Source organism: Pongo pygmaeus, chromosome 9 (genome assembly GCF_028885625.2).
Source record: "Pongo pygmaeus isolate AG05252 chromosome 9, NHGRI_mPonPyg2-v2.0_pri, whole genome shotgun sequence".
NCBI classification, from domain to species: domain Eukaryota; kingdom Metazoa; phylum Chordata; class Mammalia; order Primates; family Hominidae; genus Pongo; species Pongo pygmaeus.
Genome location: NC_072382.2, coordinates 47,020,538 through 47,040,689, shown reverse-complemented (window position 1 = coordinate 47,040,689; position 20,152 = coordinate 47,020,538). Strand labels below are relative to the sequence as shown.

Sequence of the window (20,152 nt, the reverse complement as noted above, 5' to 3'; positions counted from 1 at the left end):
TGGGAAATGGTTTTCTAGACTAGAGTTTCTCAACCTTAGCGCTATTGACATTTTGGGCCAGGCTGTTCTTTCTTGTAAGAAGCTGTCCTGTGCATTGTAGGATGTTTACCAACCTACCTTAGCTCTACACAGTAGATGCCAGTAGCATCTCGTTCATCCCTCACCCCTAGTTGCAACAATCAAAAATTACTCAGACATTGCCACATGTTCCCCAGCGGGCAAAATCAAGTGGAGAACCACTGCTCTAGATGGATATTGCATCATACCTGGGAGTTATAGGGCTTGTTAATAATTTCTATCCGAACATTTTTTAATGAGGAAGAAAGAGTAGTCTGGAAAGTAGAATCATAGATAAAGAAAATGCAGTATATTTTGCCACAATAAACTTTCTGGGTTCACTTTATAAGCTGGCCTGATTTTCCAATAACTTTTACTGCAAAAAAATAGTTTCAGATTTTGCAGAATATTATTACATCTGTGGCAGAAACAAAAAAATATTTGGTAATTAAAAGAGTAGCACCGATGTTTAAATTGACCTGCTTGTGAGAGTATATTGCACATTTCTAAACTCTTTTTTTTCCCCTTTTTTTATGCAGGGCTATTTTCTTCTGTTTGAGTCTATGTTAGATTCTGTCCTTTATGCAAAGAACAAATACTTGGCAAAAGGAGGCTCGGGTGAGTATAAAATTCTGGTTTTAATAATCTAATTTTAGTCTAGCAGAACCAGATGAACCTTTGGATTTCAAATAAACTATGCATGGCTGAGGAAGTTCCCGATGGGGATGAAAGATGTTTCCATTACAAGAAGCTTTAAGACATTTGTTTACTATATTATTCAAAGTAGAATATTATATAAGATATGGGGGACTCCAAGGTAATGGTATTCTCAAGAATGCTTTTATTAAAAGGTCCTTTTAATATCTAAAGACTAGGTTTTGGAAGCTTTTTGATATTCAAACTCAAATATAACAAACTCCTTTTTATTTTTAATCCTCATGTCATTTAGTTCCCTTTTTTCCCAATGGCGTGTTTCATTCTAAGTTGGAAATTATTCATGACTTCACTAAATCTGTAAACCTGACTTCTCTGTGATTTTCTGAGAACATTTCAAGTAATGACTGGTTTCTAATAAGTTTTAAAAGTGCCACATAACCAATCCACATATAAAGGGATCCTAATAAATTTGGAGGGCTTTCTTTTCATGTCTCTGGAAAACTTTTAATCATATTAACTCTGCATACTCAGAGTGAGATTCTGTTTTTACAGACTGTCTGCTGTGAGCAATTATATACATACAAAATAATTGTCTTTCAGGACAGGGATTATGTTTGTTTAGCTTTAACTCTTAAATGAGCTCCACAGCTTCTAGGATGTAGGTGGAGCATCATCCCTGTTTATTGAATTGAATCATTTAAAGAATCATTAAAACTGAATTGAATGGCATGTTCCTCCTTCACTTATCTCCCTGCATCTTACCTTTCTCAAAGCTTCAGAATCAGTAAATGGTTTCCATGGTCAGAATACAGTTGGTAAAACTGTCACATGAAAGGGGCAGGCATTTCAAACTAGTGATGCAAAGGACTTGACCATAATTATGCTTCCTACCATCCATGTTCTATGAAATTACTTTGGCAGTTTTGGTACAGTTAAAAATCAGGCCGGCCGGGTGTGGTGGCTCACGCCTGTAATCCCAGCACTCTGAGAGGCCAAGGCAGGCAGATCACCTGAGGTCAGGAGTTCAAGACCAGCCTGACCAATATGTGGTGAAACCCCGTCTCTACTAAAAAAAAAAAAAAAAAAAAAAAAAATCAAAAATTAGCTGGGCATGGTGGTGGGTGCCTGTAGTCCCGACAGGAGAATTGCTTGAACCCGGGAGGCAGAGGTTGCAGTGAGAGGAGATCCTGCCACTGCACTCCAGCCTGGGTGACAGAGCGAGACTCCATCTTAAAAAAAAAAAAAGAAAGAAAATCGGTAAGGCCAAAACATAAATACAGAGAAAATTCTCCAGAACAAGAGAGTTCTTTTTATAATAGCATTTAAATGGATTGCATTTCTTTTTCAAAATGTGCCCATTTTATCACTTTATTTTCTGCAACCATTTCAAGATATGTCCCCAATTTCTGTCATGAATCTGGCTAGAATTTTTAGATATATTTTACCCTGCAACAATTGGCTGCAACTTTCTATGACTGCAGTGGCTTTGTTTTTTTAATGACTACTACAGGTTGAATATCCCTTATCTAAAATGGTTGGGACCTGCAGTGTTTCAGATTTTGTGTTTTGGGGGGTTTCCGAGTACAATCTTTGCATTATACTTACTGGTTGAGCATGCTTATCTGAAAATCGGACATCTGAAATGTTCCAGTGAGCATTTCCTTTGGGTTCATGTCAGTGCTTAAAAAGTTTTAGAACGTGGAGCATTTCAGATTTTCAGATTAGGGATACATAAACTGCAACATTTAATGACTTAAAAACAACATTATACATCATTTGTTGACCATCTACTGGCTGCCAAACAATATACTCTACCTTCATTTATGTTACTAGACATAATCCTCACAATAGTCCTTTGAGATTTTAGAAACAGTCTCCTAAAAGTGTCCTGAATGACACATATTAAATGGGCAAACCATCACTTTTTTTTAAACTCATATCTGCCAGCCTCCAATATTCATGTTCCTTTTACTAAGCCTTGTTTTCCTACTAAAATGTATTTTTTAAACGTGTTTATTGCCTTGACGTTCTAGGGAAGATCCAAGTAACTGTTTCCAGACCTGCCTGACTTGATCTTATTGAGGAACTGACAGCAACTTAATACATTTAAATTGAATTCTCACTGAAATTCATTAAGAACTTACAGCAATGTGAACAATGGCAGAGCTATTTCTTATCATCAGAGGGATAAAGTGGAGGCTCATATATCTAGCTCTTTCTATACTTTTATATAGCTAATATTAGTATTAAGATAATACAGAGGTATATTTAAGAGAGGTCAGCATTTAACTCTTTAAGCAGTGCTGTTGAATGTTATTTGTTAACAGAATCAAGAGAAAGAAAGAAAATTCAGAAAAGAGTAACACAAAACAGTTTAGTCTGTTTGTGTTTTTGAGTATGTCTTGATGCATATCACCGGTCATTTAGATGCTCATTGTTTTATCACAAAGCAAAGTTTTCCTTTCTGTTTTTCTGAAGGAAAGATTTACCAAGTAATTAGTAGTAAAAAGATTATAGAAAGAATGAATGCAGTATGAGAGAGGGAGAATATTGAAGGCCCATACTAACGTGATGGGACCACAATTTATTTTTACATGAGTTTAAGTTCAATTTATGTCTCACCATACATATTATAGTGAGCAGTAAAGGCTTTATGAAGCACAGGCAATAACTTGGATGTTCATCTACCCCATTATCAATCAAGCAATTCCACTGTATTTTAGAGTTATGTATTTACTACCCTTACTTCTAAGAAAACTAATTTTGTAAAGTTCATGAAAGCAGGTTTACTAGCAATGATTTCTACTATTTCTAGCTAATTTTTACTAAGCACTAATTGTGTATCAGGAATTGTAATGTTTTACATGCAGCCAACAAGAGATGAGAAGGAAAAATAGGAAAATATTGGTTATGACCAATGGGTGTTTTTACAACTACGATTAAGACTAAAATAAATGTATATTTTAGGATGACAACATAGAATATAAATGTTTTATATGCTAACAGCGTCAAATACTCCTTCTCACAAAAATTGGAAAGGGAATGCAGACAGCAGGTAGAAGTGTTCACATTTTAATTGCTTTATTTTTAATAATAGAAACTTAAAGAATATTATTTAAAGCTGACAGATCAAGTAGTAGAATTATTAAGTACATTTAGCACTACAAAGCTAACATTAAATTGAGTGATGAGGCTGGTGGTGGTAGATCCCGTTTATGTCTCTTGACTATGGTGGTGATTGCATAACTGTGTGACTTTATCAAAGCACATGCAAATATATACCAAAAAGAGTGAGTTTTGTTGCATATAAATTATACTTCAGAAAAGAGACTTTTAAAAACAGCTGAAGTAGCAATTTCCACCTTCTTCAGGTCAAATGAATTATGAGAAAATTTGATTCCTAATTTTTCTGAAAAATAGAAGGGCGCAGGATGGGGGGTAGCAGAAGGAATACTGCTACCAAATATTAAAACACATTATAAAGCCTTAATAATTAAAACAATATATTATTGGTTCTTGAATGGAGAGATGCGTTGAAGAGAGTGGTATAGGCCTAACTATACATGGCATCTCATATAATTGAAGAAATGATATACTGTAGCAAATTCTATTGAGACAATTGTGTAAAAAAGTAAAATTTAATCCACACAATAAATTGTACACTGTGAATTTCAAATAATCAAAGATTAAATGCAAGAGAAGTCAAATGCTAAAAATACTAGAAGGAAACATAGGTTTCTAAACTTGGGGGAAGGGAGTCTTTCTAAATAAGAACTTTAATTCAGAAACCCTGAAAGAAACATTGATAAATCTAATTGCATCTATATAAATTTCTAAATGGCAGAATATGATATAAGCAAAGTCACAAGAGAAACTACATACTGAAAATAATTTTTCAATTTCTGTCACAACAGAAAGCTAATCTCTCCCACATATAGGCAGATTATATAAATAAATAGACCACAAACCCAGTAGAAAATTGGACAAATAACTGAACGGTGGCTTACAAAGAAGGAAATACAGATGACTCTTAAACGTGTGCTCAGTCTCTGTCATATTAAGAAAAATGTCTTAAGAAATCTTTGCTTTACTCAAGGTCACACAGAATTTTCTTGTGTTTCTTGGAGTTTCAGTTTTCACATTTATGTCTATGATTTATTTCAAATTTATTTTTGTGTATAGTGTAAGGTAAGGTTAGATATTAATATTTTCTAGCACCCTTAATTGAAATGCTATTCTTTCCCATGAATTGCTTGGCATATCTTGAAAATTAATTGGCCATATTCATGTGAGTCTATTTTTGTGTTCTTTTCATTTGATCTTTAAGGCTGTCCTTTCACCAGTAACATACTGTCTTAATTACTGTAACTTTATACCGAGTCTTGGTCAGGTAAGGAAAATCTCCCCATTTTGATCTTTTTAAAAATTGCTTTGATAATTTGGTCATGTGGCAGGGGGCAGTTTAAAATAAATGTTATAATCTGGCTATTTCTGCTTAAAAAAAAAGACTGCTAGAATTATGAAGGGATTGGATTGAATGAATTTATGAATTTGGGAATGATCAGCATTTTAATATTGAGTTTTCCAGTTCATGAGCATAATGTATCTTTTCATTTTTAAGTTGTCCTTTTTATTTTTATTTTTTTAATGGAGTATGTCCCTGTCACCCAGGCTGGAGTGCAGTGGCACGATCTTGGCTCACTGCAACCTTTGCCTTCTGGGTGCAAGCAATTCTCCTGCCTCAGCCTCTTGAGTAGCTGGAATTAGAGGCGCCATGCCACCACGTCCAGCTAATTGTTTGTATTTTTAGTAGAAATGGGGTTTCAGCATGGTGGCCAGGCTGGTCTTGATCTCTTGACCTTGCTTGCTTGCTTTCCTTTTTAGTGTTTTTGTTTTGTTTTTGCCCTGTCATCTCATTCCTTTGCTCAGAGCAAAATAAGCTTAAATGTTACCATTTTCCTTACTTTGTCCTGAAATTTTATTTATCTCCACTCTTTCCAACCCCCTTTCTCCTTCCTTCTCTTCCAGCAAGTACCGTTTACCTTAGGAACCTGGGGTTCCTCTTTCCTTTTCTTCCATTTGAAAAGCATTAAAATGTGGCATCATGCATAATGGAAAGCATATGGATTTCACAATTAGACCTTAAGTTGAATCTCCGCTATATCAGCTGACTAGTTATCTGGTTAGCTGAAGAAGACCAGGTATTTGGGCAAGTTACTTTCTGCCCAAGTTACTCTCTGAATTTAAGTTTTTTTAATTTATAAAATGAAGATTATAATCCAACTTTGTAAAATTATTCAAAAGTCTAAATGAGATGCTTGACACAAAGTAGTTGCTCAATAAATGTTAATTCCCAGTCTGAGTTACAACTGGTGAACATGAGATTAGCATTAGGTGTATACTTTATAAAAGTTATGAAATGAATTTAAGCATTGTGGTATTAACACTTACCTTTTATACAGCACTTCACATTTTCTACACTTTTACATAGATTATCTCAATATAATCAGCCACTGGCATTGGTTCATAGTGCTTAAAGGATTCCTTTAGTATTTTCATAACTGTCTACTTCCTCATCTTCAGATCTGCGTTTTTCACATTTATTAGTTTGTTCAGTAATAGAGTAGTAGTGTCATTTTTTATTTTTCAGCATATAATTTTTCAAAGCATATTACAGCTATATGTTAGCCTTAGCTAAACGTTAGTGGGTCTAGTCATTATTTATAAATGAATAATGGGGAAATTAGTCCAATTTCCAAAGAAATACTACTTTTTAAAGATACCTTTATTATATGAACTAGAAACTAATTTTTAAAGCTCATTTAATTCCCATTTGGTGACTTTCTAGTACATTTTCTTTTATGCATATCAAGCATTTTTGCTACCATTGTTATTTCACTAAAATCTTCATATCGTTCATATATATTGTGAAAAAAGTGGTTTATTTTGACTTATTTACTATCTCCTTTGTTTTAAATCTTTTTACTCTGTGGTTATTTATACAAACAGTGATACAAAATTCCTAGTGTTTACTAGAAATTGTTTCTTTATGCATCTCTGTCTTATCCTTTAGTGTCCAAAAGTTTATGAGGCATTTCTAAGGGATAAAGGATTTCCCATCTTTATCTATTCACCATGTGAGCCGTTCTAGTGAGAAATGAATTCTGGGCAGTGAATCGAGAAGGACACAGATGTCAAAGCCATTAATTTATAAATGGTCTGTTAAGAGGATGCTTTTGTCCAATCAGCGCTGTGTTAATTTCACCTACAACAAGAAATAATTATTCAATTATAGCTTCTATCTGACAAAAATCAAATGACAAATGTGTCAGAATGCAAAGGTAAAGGGTCAGGATTCTGGTAGGTGGTCCAAGATTTTAGCCAGCTGTGAGGAGGTGGTTATAGAACCAAATTGACCTATAACACTGATTACATATCCTTATGCATATTCATAGATCTTACTAACCGAAAGATTAAAAATAATTTTATTTCCAAATTCTAGCAATATAAAAACTGTGCTTTTCTGTATTTTTGTGAAAGACAAATAATTTGAAAAATACACAACACCCAAAAATAAAATCATGTTCTTCTTTAGTTTCTCTTCTAATTATCAACAATTTCAAAATTGTTTTATTACTTTTAGTAAGTTACAATTTTTTCTTATAAAAAAGTTATCTTTAGTTTTATGGTGTCACTAATATATTACTTAATATAGAGCCAGAGATAAGTAAATTTTTTCAGTAAAAGGCCATGTAGTAAATTTTTTTCAGTTTTATAGGCCATATAGCCCCTGTCCCAACTATTCAACTCTGCCACTGTAGTGCGGTGTGGCCGTAGACAACATGTAAACAAATGAATGTGGTAGTGTTACAGCCAAACTTTATATATTAATACAAAAACTGGCAGCAGGCTGGATTTGACTATGGGCCATAGTCTGCTGACCCTGATAGAGAGACTGATGGCATTTTAAAACTTCAGCAAGATTTTAAAAGATATTCTAAAATAGCAGAACTCTATCAACTATGTTAAGTATCTTGAATGTCTGTGTACTGCACAACTCCAGAGGATATTCAGTTCCCATTAACTATATAGTGTGAATGGCACTCCCTGAAGTAGGACCATATGGTGGCCCTGATAATAACCCCCCTCCATTTCTGCTCAATTATATCAAGGGTATCTGTATCTAGCCTGCTGCCTGTTTTGTAGATAAAGTTTTATTGGAACACAGCCATGCTCATTTGTTTATATATTGTCCATGGCTGCTTTCACACCAATAGCAGAAAGCAGTAGTTTCAACAAAAGTCAGTTTTGTCCACAAAACCTAAACTGGTAACTTCACAAAAAATGTTTGCTGACCACCTGACTATACCCTTATTTATGTTCCTCTTTAATGATGAAACGACAGGGCATAATGTGGGAAAGCTTCTATAATTATTCAGTCCAACAAAGGATGTATCAGGAACTTAGCCACATACCTAAAGCTGCTTCTGAATTCTTATTTTTTTATTCATTGTTTCTCATCCTAAGGATCTGGTTCAGCAAACTAAATACACTTCCTTATAGCTGATCCTCTTACTGAGTTAACATTTTCAATAACAAATCAGTTACTTTGAAGAATTTGTATCAATCAAGAATTTAAACACAATCCAGAGGCTTTACCTGTTTGTGGAGGAAGGACAGAGTTTGCATGGCAATGGACCATGGTCTGGTGCAGCTGGCATACCTCCCTCACATGCCTATCAGGGAAGACTTGAGAAACTTCTTATCAGTGACTCAGTACTAGGTAGTTTTTTCTGAGTATCTCACAAGTTAGATTTGGAAGCAGTTGCGTTGGTGCCAGTAGATCTTATCGTGGGCTTTATTTGGAGAATAATTTAGTGCTGCTATCATTGAATAATAAAATTGCTAAGGCTGTGGAAATAAATGTTTGGAGGAAGGAGAGAGTAATGTTTCTACTGTTTACACCTGAAAGCTGGTTAATACTCATGGGTTTTTTGTTTTGTTTTTTTTTTGTTTTTGCTGCATTTCTTTGGTACATTTATACTTGTTTCAGTTTGCTGATATGGGAACATGTGATTTATATTTTTAATTCATGAGTACCCTAAAAGTTGATACTTGAGATATTGGAAAGACAAAGTTAATTTTGTTATTTCTTTACTTGTTATTAGTGGAGAGTTTCTCCTTCAATCACTCTTTCCTTAACTCATGTAACACTTACCTTCTTGGTTCTCTTTTGTGGCCCCAGCTTCTCGGTCAAGTCCCTTGAATTCTAGTATTCATTATCTATTCTCCCTAGGTCTCATGAACTCCTGTTACTTATCTTTCATTTATATGCCTATGGTCTCCAAATTTATGTCTTCAACTTAGATATCCTTTTTTGAATTTCAGACCTTTGTATTCAGCTACATTTCAGACATTTTTATTTGTTTGTCTCTTAAGCACTAAATGCTCCTGTTCCTTTTGAATCTGCCCATATTTATGTCCTATTATAATGGTTAGTACCACAATCTGTGCTGTTACTAAAGCTAAATACTGTCATCCTTGACCTTTTCCCCCACAGCCTGTCAGCCTCAAAGTCCTCTGAGTTCTACTTCGTAAATATCCCTTGAATACGTCTCATCCTTTCCATTCCCACAGCAATATCCTAGTTCAGATCACCTGGTTTATTTTAACCATCTCTTAATTTGTCTCTGTTTTCATCTTAGACCCTCCCATTATTCTCCACATTGCATTCCAGGTGGTTTGTCTAAAATCAAAATCTAGTCATGTTGCTACCCTATGTAAAATTTTTTACTGGATTATCATTATTCTTAGAATTAAGTCCAATTTACTAATTTGGTTTATTCAGCATGTAGTCTTTGGTCCCTACTTACCTTTCTAGCCTTGTGTCTTATTTCTCTCTCAATTAGATTGTATATGGGCCATCCCATCTATTGTGACCCTTTATGCACACTGCTGCTCACTTTGCCTAGAATACACTCTCCCTCCCCACTCCCAACTTACTGGGCTTCAGTTCTTATCTTATATATTATCCCTTCTCCCCTGCTCCAGCCAAGTCTGAATTAGCTGGTTTTGCCATGAGCTCCCTTAGTACATTGTATGCTCCCGTTCTTAGTATTTATTACCTCACAAATAACTATGCATTTCTTTTTCAAAATAGTCTAAATATAAGTTTATTGAGGATAGTGATATGTGTCCATAGTCTGTAAATTAGACTGGCACATATGTCTGGCACATACTTTATGCTTATAAATATTTTTCTATTAAATAAGAGTAATATGAAGTGGTCTTCTATATAACTATAAAACCCCATTACATGATTTTCTTACATGCTACATATCTTTTTAAATGATTTGTCCTTTTCTGCATGTTTTTAGAGGAATATAGGAATAAGTAAAGATCTAGTACCTTTTAAGTTAGCATACTTTAAGTTTTAATATCAATAAATATGTTTATTTCAGGATTGTTTAATTATATAACCCTATTTTAATTCAAACCCTATCATTGGAATCCCTGTTTTACTTTTATCATCATGATAATGCTTATCTGTTTTTAAAAGAGGCTACAAGATGAAGCATGGTTGTTTTTCCTGATCTATACCTTCATTAATCTCCCATTGCTAGTAATCCTTACTGATGGATTTGATATTTATATTTAGCCTTTAAAAAATTATATTCCATGAGGAAGGGAGATAATGCTTGCTTAATTGTTGGGCATTTTATTTGTTACAGTCTACCCTGACATTTGCACTATCAGCCTAGTAGCAGTGAGTGATGTGAATAAACATGCTGATAGAATTGCTTTTTGGGATGATGTCTATGGCTTCAAGATGTCCTGCATGAAGAAAGCAGTTATTCCAGAGGCTGTTGTGGAAGTTTTAGATCCGAAGACTCTTATTTCAGAACCTTGTGGTATTAAGGTAGGTGTTTTACCAACTTTATTTTTTATAATGGTATTGCTGTTTTTCTTAGTTCAGCATTTGAAAATAATATATTGATTTTATATGTGGGCTTTCCAAACAGTACTTTTCCCATTGTAATCAGTCTAAAACAACTTGAGGTCATAATATTTACCAGTTGACTATATCATCTCTTTAGAATCACTTCTCTATATGTTAAAACTCCTTACACTCAGTTTTACAGTCCTTCAAATCTAACTCTGAACCGGTTGAATAATTTATATTTACTTTGGCTTAATCAAGGTAAAAAGTCCTGCTGTATTATCAATTCTGCTTCATCACCCTCCCCAGCCTTATTTTAGCTTCTCATTTACAGCCAGATTATTCATTTGTGTCATATATTCCACACAGTTTAACTTCTCTCATTCAGATTTCTTCCAGCGTTTTCAGATTAAGTAATTACATATAGTGAATTTGCCCATGAAACGAAAGCCCTACTGTGTTCAAATTTCTCAGTTAATTCCTTTTGTGTTTTGTCATCTTATTTTTTGCCATGTTAGTCTCTGGTTTTATTGTGAATTTTTCTATGTTGAATTTACATGGGTTCACTAATAACTTTGCAGCAAAAAATAATACTGCTTTTCTTAACTCCTTAATTTGTCTGTTTCAACTAGATAATCAAATCTAGAGCAGTATGTTCAGTGTTAGGTTCAGGATATTGTCTTTGTCTCAAGAGGAAAAAAAAAAAAAAAAAAAAGAGTCTCGCTCTGTCGCCCAGGCTGGAGTGCAGTGGCACAATCTCAGCTCACTGCAATCTCCGCCTCCCGGGTTCAAGCGATTCCCCTGCCTCAGCCTCCTGAGTAGCTGGGACTACAGGCATGCACCACCATGCCTGGCTAATTTTTTGTATTTTAGTAGAGACGGGGTTTCACCATGTTGACCAGGATGGTCTTGATCTCCTGAGCTCATGACCCACCTGCCTCGGCCTCCCAAAGTGCTGTCTTCTCTTTTTAATCATGCTATTACTTTCATATAGCATCAATATGTCTTCTCTGTACAAAGTAGATATTTAGTACATATTTAATTTTCTTAAATGGATAAAGCATTAAAAGTTAGTATAGAGTAATAAACATGAAGTTTCTTAACAAGAGTAGACTGATTAAAAGTGCGTTCAGCTTTTAAGAAAAACAGTCTGCTTGATGGTTATAAGATTGTTCAGTGCTCTGGTACACTGAGAGTAAAGAGTTTATTTGGGCTCTTTGGCTCAGGATAGGAGTGTACACTTATAACCAACTAAGGCTTAAAGTTGAGCAGAAAGAGGAGACTTGGTGGAGGTTGCTGATTTCTCTCTCTAGTGATCTCTGCTTAATGCAAAAACTGCTATGAATAAATAGTTGAGACAAAAATTTAGACCTGAAAACAAGGTGTTAAAAAGTGTACGTACTCCTTTTTTTTTTTTTTTAACATTTATTTAACTAAATAGTTTGTTCTGTATTCTCCAGTCCTCCCACAAACACATTGTACTGTTAAAATGTTTTCTCAAACTGTTTTCAATAGTGTCTCAGATGTGTGGTTACATTAATTGCATTCACTGGGTTATGATCTACTCCTGGCTGGATCTACTCAGCTGATGATGGTCTTTACAGCACACTTCTGGTTAGACTGCTGTAGTTGAAAGGTGATTCCATCCTTTCTCCAAAGTATAATGGAGAAGGATTTGAAAAAGGGCAGAATGGGAAAATAAAGATATTTTGCTATTTTTTCTCTGGATTGAATCTCCATAGTTTTGCTGTTTTGTTTGAATTGTGTGGTTTCTCCTCATATCTAACAAAACCTATCTTCAAATACAATTATAGTCATGAATTTTAAAACAACTTTCTTTTCATTAGCATGTGTTTTCAAGTTGGCAGTTCCTATAAATGTATTGACTGTTATCACACATAATTTATAGCAGTTGTGGTGGGTGTACCCTACACGATAGGCAAAATGATGTTAGGTGAAACACAGGAAAACATTTTTTATTTGAAAGTATTTATTTTAGTGTGTCAGGAAAACTTTAGCAGATTACAGCTATGATTTGATAAATACTATTGTTTACAAGGAGTCTAAGTTAAATGAATTTAAGGAAAAATTAACAAGATTATAGTGCTAGTACTCCTTAAACTTATAAATAATTCCAAAAATTAGCATGTGAGTAAAATTTGCAAAACTTTGGTTTCCAATAATCATTTGTGCATAAAAGAAGTAATGTTTGTCTGGGTTGTTTTGGTTTTTTGTTTTGTTTTGTTGGACTATTTTTACTAAGCTCTTTCTTCACTCCTTTTTAATGGGTAGCATATAGATTGCCATACAACGTCTATCTCAGATTTGGAGTTTTCATCAGATTTTACCCTGAAAATCACAAAGACATCCATGTGCACGGTAAGCTATTTCATTCTGCTTTTACAAATTTCACTAGCAGTGCAGTTGATTGGCAGGCTAATGAGTTTAATTACCAGGTTTGTGACAAATGAAAATGATTATTGCCTCTGACAGTCTACCATTGCCTTTGCTAGGCCATTGAACAGATCTGGTTAATAGGTCAGTAAACTTCAAAAAAGTTTAATTCAGTAGAAAAAGTATTAGGAAACCCTGTTTACATAATGATTTTTCTTTATAGAGTCTTCATTATTTCCTATCACGTGATTAGTCAAGAGCACTCAACTTTATCTTCAAAGACCAAAGTTCATACCCTATTCCTCCCTTTAACTCTTCACATTTAATTTAGATGGAAGATATGTTTATTTGGTAGACTATTTTATATTTTATATTTATGTATGAAAAAATTACTGAACTGCTATTGAGTTACCTTTCAAAAATCTAATAATAATTTAATAGTCTAATAGAAAAAATCCTTTGGAAAAGTTAGGCAGATCTGGGTTCCTATGTGGTTCTACCACTTATTTCATTGTTAAGTTACCTAAGTAATCTGTACTTCAGACTATTCAATTGCTTTAAGAAAAATGGGGATAATTCTGTTTCGATGACTCATTACATGGATTAATGAGATACATGTGAAAACACCTACAATATAGCCAGAAACGTTAGATTATTAAAATATAAAAAATTTTTCATCTCAATTTATAAATGTTTATTTTTTTTAAGATAACATTTACTGCTGTCAGGAGACTCAAATTGTTCATAAAATGTGCTCCTTTACTTATAGTATGAGTTTATGTAGGTGGTATTAACATATTTATATTATTTTAAAAATATATGGTTTTTAAAACTATGTCCTCAGAAGTTAACATTTTTATGGAAAATTGTATTGTCAGAATCTGTAAAATAGATTATAAGTCATGTTAACATTGAGTCTTCTGCCTGATTCTTTTAAATATTTGGTTCAGATTGATATATTATACACAAGACTTCATGTCTTCTTTACAATTGTTTCAGTTCATTTTGATTCAGTGATTATTTTATATCCAAATAAGTTTAACAATGTACTTTGATGTTTGAGGGAATCTTCTTTTAGTTGAAGTTGGTTTTATAATTTTTTAAAGTTTAAATATCTAGATTTAAGTTTAATTTAAATATCCAGATTAAAGTTTAAATATCACAAATAAAGATTTGTGACTTTGGAGTACTCATCATTTATTTAATTGACAAAAAGCAAAATTTGATTCATTTCCCATGCATTTTCTAATTCTGCTTTTTAATAATTGAAATTATTTTTGTCAATTGAAATTAGGCTAAAGGCTAACTCCTAGACTTTCCTCTTTGTTTTGATATTATTAATACATGAGAGTTGAAAAAAGACCATCTCGATTAATGAAAATTGATCAGTCATCTATAAAGGAATTCCTAGAATAAATTGTCATGTCACCAGTATTAAATATATACTTCACATATATTTTCAGTGACTATCACATGAATCAAAATAGAGCAGATGTAAAACTCTAGTGAAGATGTCAAAAGCTTGTGCATATTTGTGAACTCTAGTTAGAAAAGTTTATTGACTTTCATTGAAATGTTCTTTTTTTCTAGTTTATTGGTCAGGGTTCTTGGTTTTAGACAACAGAATTTAAATCAGTTTGTTTAAACTGAGAGATTTATTAGAGGGAATACAATAGTTTCTGACACATTGGGAGAGCTAAAGGAACAGACTATATTTTGAACTTCTAGAAACTTCTAGAACCACACCTTTGAACTGGCCTGCTACAGAGCTGCCTGTTTTAAATAGCCTACCACTGTAGGTTCTATTTACCTTAATTCCCCTAGCCCACTCCGTGTTAGCCACCACTGACAACCCCAGATGAACAAAACCCTTTGCTACCATCCTGGTTCCTGGTCCTCTGTCCTCCCAACCCATGTAGGCCATGTCCTCCTTCCAAATCTTCATTCAGCATATCTGCTTGGTGAATCTAGGTGATGTGGGGCCTTAGCTGTCAGTAAGTTTTGGAAAGCAGTTTTAGCTAGTTTTATACTACAGATCTGGAGTTTCATAACACATATATGGAATTGTTTTCTATTTCTTAGTATTTAGGATAGAGTACAAGAAGGTTTGTATTAAATGAAACTGTATCCTTCAGTCATCGTAGTTTTGTTCTGTATACTTAAAAGAGTAAAAAAGAAAACAAGAAAAAAACTGGTAAAGTTATTTAATTCAAAGATTGTAATTGAACTTTTAATATTGAAGAATCTAAGTATCAAATAGTTACTTGCTGCATTTGTCCCTGTACAAAGTTCCATAAGAAAAATGAATTATAAGTAAACTGTTACATTATATCTATAAAGTACCTTTTATTTAGATTTGCATTTTTAGTCTCAACTTGTCTGAATGGTGTTTATGAAAAAGTTTGTTTGGAAATTAGGTGAGCCTGAGGTTTGCAAAGAAGGTGGCAGGAGGTTGGAGTGGAGTTATAGGCGTCTAGTGACTGCTGAATAACCTAGTTCCATAACTCACCTCAGGAAGAATGTATTGTTACAAACCATTTATTGGATGCATGCCAGGTACTGAAGATAAAATATTTTAGTAGTTAGCATTGAATGTTAAGTCTTCTGACATTATCCTTTCAAATTTAGTTAATATTATCAGAGGAAGGTAACTTACATCAACAGTCGTTGAACACTTGAATGTCAGGTAATGTGCTAATCACTTTAAAAGCATTATTTAGTTCTCATAATAACCATTTGAGATGAGTACTCATATTATTCCCATCTTACTGGTGAAGGAAAAAAATTACTGTGTTTTACTTGTGAAATAAAATCTCCTTACTCTTTCCTGACCCAAAAAACTGTCGTGGGATTGTAGAAACTATTAAAAGAACATAGAGAAACCTATGAATAAGATCTTACAGGGGTAGAAGAAAACAGGCTTCGTGTTGCATTTGAAACAGATTTAACAATGTTTATTTTTGGCAAATAGTCCAGCAGTTGGAATGAAGTGGGAAAGAGAATATGTATAATCAGAATTCACTCTTCTTAGAGACAGGCCTCACAGATTCATGTGATGAAATCAGTACCATAGTTCATCCTCTTTGCAGCAGATAGGAAGTAGATCTTTGAAGTTTTTCTTTATCCTCTCAGAGTAAGCTTATACTTGTTTGGTTAAGCATCTGCATTTCTTGGAAACCTCCTTCCCAGCATGCTTACTCTAACGTGAGCTTGACATACGTAAGACGTTGTGGCCTAATGCTTTTATTAGGTGTTCATTATTTGTGAATCTTAACTATCCACCCATATTTACTTCGATTCTCTTGCTCTTTGAGGTGGTGTCAACTCCTTATCCTCCCTCCTACGGACCTATCCATCTCGAGCTACTTATGCAAGCATGGCCTCTTTGAATGGATTAGTCGCCCAGCTTATGTGGGAATAATCCATAACAAAAGTATTAAAAAGGATGAGTGCCTAAGTGGAACTTTGTTTCCCCTTTATAGTTAGAAGAATTAGTGAAGATATTGAAAGTTTTTGAAAAAGCCTAGTAAAGGAATAAAGTAACTTTGGGGAATAAGAGGAAGAGATTGGGCTTTTTTAGATAGAGGGAAGAAGAAAGTATCTGAATTTGTACTGCTAAGTACAAACCTTCAGATATATTAAATGCTGTTCTTCTTGTGTTGAAACTTGAATGCTTAGCTACTAATTAAGGTGGAGAATTTCTCTATTATAGTTAGCCCAGTTTAAATAGATGTATGATATATGATGTGGTTTTTTTTTTTGTTTTTTTTTTGTTTGTTTTGAGACAGGATCTCACTCTATATTGCCTAGGCTGGAGTGCAGTGGCATGATCTCAGCCCACTGCAACCTCTGCCTTCCTGGTTCAAGCGATACTCTTGGCTCAGCCTCCCTAGTAGCTGGGACTGCAGATGTGCGCCACCACAGCCGGCTAATTTTTGTATTTTTAGTAGAGACAGGGTTTCACTGTGTTGGCTGTGCTGGTCTCGAACTCATGTCCTCAGATGATTTGCCTGCCTCAGCCTCTCAAAGTGCTGGGATTACAGGCGTAATCCCTGAACCACTCTGTGCCTGGTCATAACCATTTATTTCTTAATGAGATTCTAAATTTGTGGGCTAATTTAAAAGTTAGAGGAAATTGGATTTTACAAAGTTACAAGATGCTAAGAACACCCCTTTTGTATTTTAATAAGATGTATGCTATAGACTGATAATGCTTTTAGATAGCTTCTTGAAGATTATTAGAACCTTTCATGAATAACATTTTCTTCTGCAGTCTTCTCCACCACCAAATACACATATCCCCATATGCCACAGATGAAGTTTCATGGCATTTTAATGTTTTACATTAACAGACTTTATATTTTAGGAACTTAACATGTGATATTTAAATGTCTTGAATCTTGAATCATCTATAATGATTGAAGGATAATTTTTCAATGAATACTGGTACCACATACCAGTTTTCTGAGCATTTCTTAGTTTATTCTAGGATATTTTTGACAGTTTAGATAAAATTGTCATTGCTTTTACAATCGAGATGAAGTTTAGCTGGCTCCTGACATTTCATCTATCTTATCAGCCTGCTTAACCTAGCCAAAAATGAACAATAAAGTCAATTTTTTTGTGAAAAGTTTATAGGTGTTCAAAAGCAAAAGCAGTAAGACTATAAAATTTAGAACTCATGTTTTATCTTGTGAGTTCTCGTTTATTTGTAATGTCATTTGTGTAATATTCTCTTACTCTGTATGCCAAGTGGCATTTATATTTGCATCTGTGTGTCTGTAAGCTACTTAAAGGTATAGAAAGGTATGTTCGTTCATAATTCTAAGTATACATTAAATGATTTTGAACAATGCTTATTATAGAACAAATGAGTTGTTTACCTTAAAGATGAAAATAGTTAAGATGGATTTATCAGACAGATTACATGCTCACACAAATAATACAGGTTGAGTATCCCTTATACAAAATGCTTGGGCCCGGAAGTGTTTTGGATTTTGGAATATTTCCATTTATGCATTCCTAATGCAAAAATCTGAAATCCAAAAGCATTTCCTTTGAGTGTCATGTCATCACCCAAAATTTTAGATTTTGGAGCATTTCAGGTTTTCAGATTATAGATATTCGACCTGTAAAGGTTTTTATTTGATATATCATCTGTTAATAGTTTTTATATCTTAATTTCAGCATTTTTTTCTTTTATTCTACTTTTCTATTAGCATGTACCAGAATGACTGGTATAGGAATTTTCAATTTTCGCAAATATTCCTTAACATGTTTTTCCTAGGAATTTTTCTTTTACTACAGTTGTTAAACATCTGAATTAAAAAAGAAGCAGACTTTTTTAATACAGTCGTGCATCACTTAATGAGGGAGATATATGTGAAGAAATGTATTGTTACGTAGTCTTGTCATTGTGCAAATATTATAGAATATACCTACAAAAACCTAGATTATATAGCCTACTATACACCTAGGCTATATACTATAGCTTATTGCTCTCAGGTTACAAACCTGTACAACATGTTACTGTATTTACAACTATAGGCAATTATAACACAATGGTATTTATGTATCTAAGCATAGAAAAGGTACAGTAAAAATACGGTATTACAATTTTTTTCTTCAACTTTTCAGTTCTGGGGTTCATGTGCAGGATGTGCAGGTTTGTTCCATAGGTAAATGTGTGCCATAGTGGTTTGCTGTACAGATCATCCCCTCACCCAGGTATTATGCCCAGTGTCTATTAGCTGTTCTTCCCTCAACCTCCTCCCTCTAACAGGCCCCAGTATGTGTTGTTGCCTCCCCAGGTATCCATGTGTTCACATTATTCAGCTCCCACTTATAAGTGAGAACATGTAGTGTTTGATTTTCTGTTCCTGCATTCGTTTGCTGAGGATAACAGCTCCCAAATCCATCCACAGCCCTGCAAAGGACATGATCTCATTCCTTTTTAGGGCTGCATAGTATTCCATGGTGTATATGTATATGCACCACATTTTCTTTATCCAGTCTACCATTAATGGGCATTTAGGTTGATTCCATGTCTTTGCCATTGTGAATAGTGCTGCAGTGAACATACATGTGCATGTATCTTTATAATAGAATTATTTATATTCCACTGGATATGTACCCAGTAATGGGGTTGCTGGGTCAAATGGTAGTTCTGCCTCTAGGTCTTTGAGGAATTGCCACTGTCTTCCGCAATGGTTAAACTAATTTACATTTCCACCAACCGTGTAAAAGCGTTCCTCCTTCTCTACAACCTCGCCAGCATCTGTTTTACTTTTTAATAATCACCATTCTGACTGGTATAAGATGGTATTTCCCTGTGGTTTTGATTTCCGTTTCTCTAATGATCAGTAATGTTGAGCTTTTTTTCCATGTTTCTTGGCCACATGTGAAGAAGTGTTTGTTCTTGTCGTTTGCCCACTTTTTAATGTTTTTTCTTGTAAATTTACATTAGTTCCCAGTAGATTTTGAATATTAGACCTTTGTCAGATGGATAGATTGCAAAAATCTCCCATTCTGTAGGTTGTCTGTTCATTCTGATGATAGTTTCTTTTGCTGTGCAGAAGCTCTTTAGTTTAATTAGACCCCATTTGTCAATTTTTGCTTTTGTTGCAATTGCTTTTGGCATTTTTGTCATGACATCTTTGCCCATGCCTATGTCCTTAATAGTATTACCTAGATTTTCTTCGGGGGTTTTTATAGTTTTGGGTTTTACATTTAAGTCTTTAATCCATTTTGAGTTAATTTTTGTGTATGGTGTCAGGAAGGGGTCCAGTTTTAATTTTCTGCACATGGCTAGCCAGTTCTCCCAACACCACTTATTAGAGACTCCTTTCCCCTTTGCTTTTGTCAGGTTTTTTGAAGATCAGGTGATTGAAGGTGTGAAGTCTTATTTCTGAGCTCTCCATTCTGTTCCATTGGTCTATGTGTCTGTCCTTGTACCAGTACCATGCTGTTTTGGTTGCTATAGCCATGTACTGTAGTTTGCAGTTGGGTAGCATGATGCCTCCAGCTTTGTTCTTTTTGCTTAGGATTATCTTCACTATTCAGTCTCTTTTTTGGTTCCACATGAATTTTAAAATAGTGTTTCTA

At 34.1% G+C, this 20,152-nt stretch overlaps 1 protein-coding gene across 7 annotated transcripts in view; it reads left to right on the top strand.

The window, feature by feature from the left end:
* Positions 1–20,152, top strand: part of LOC129007542 (protein arginine N-methyltransferase 3) — a 133,011-nt gene that overhangs the window by 76,382 nt on the left and 36,477 nt on the right. For all 7 annotated transcript variants that reach the window (XM_054438602.2, XM_054438603.2, XM_063671068.1 and 4 more), the window contains 3 exons: positions 597–675; positions 10,446–10,633; positions 12,947–13,033. In XM_054438602.2, the coding sequence (XP_054294577.1) occupies positions 597–675; positions 10,446–10,633; positions 12,947–13,033 (354 nt within the window). The remainder of the gene's footprint in view (positions 1–596; positions 676–10,445; positions 10,634–12,946; positions 13,034–20,152) is intronic.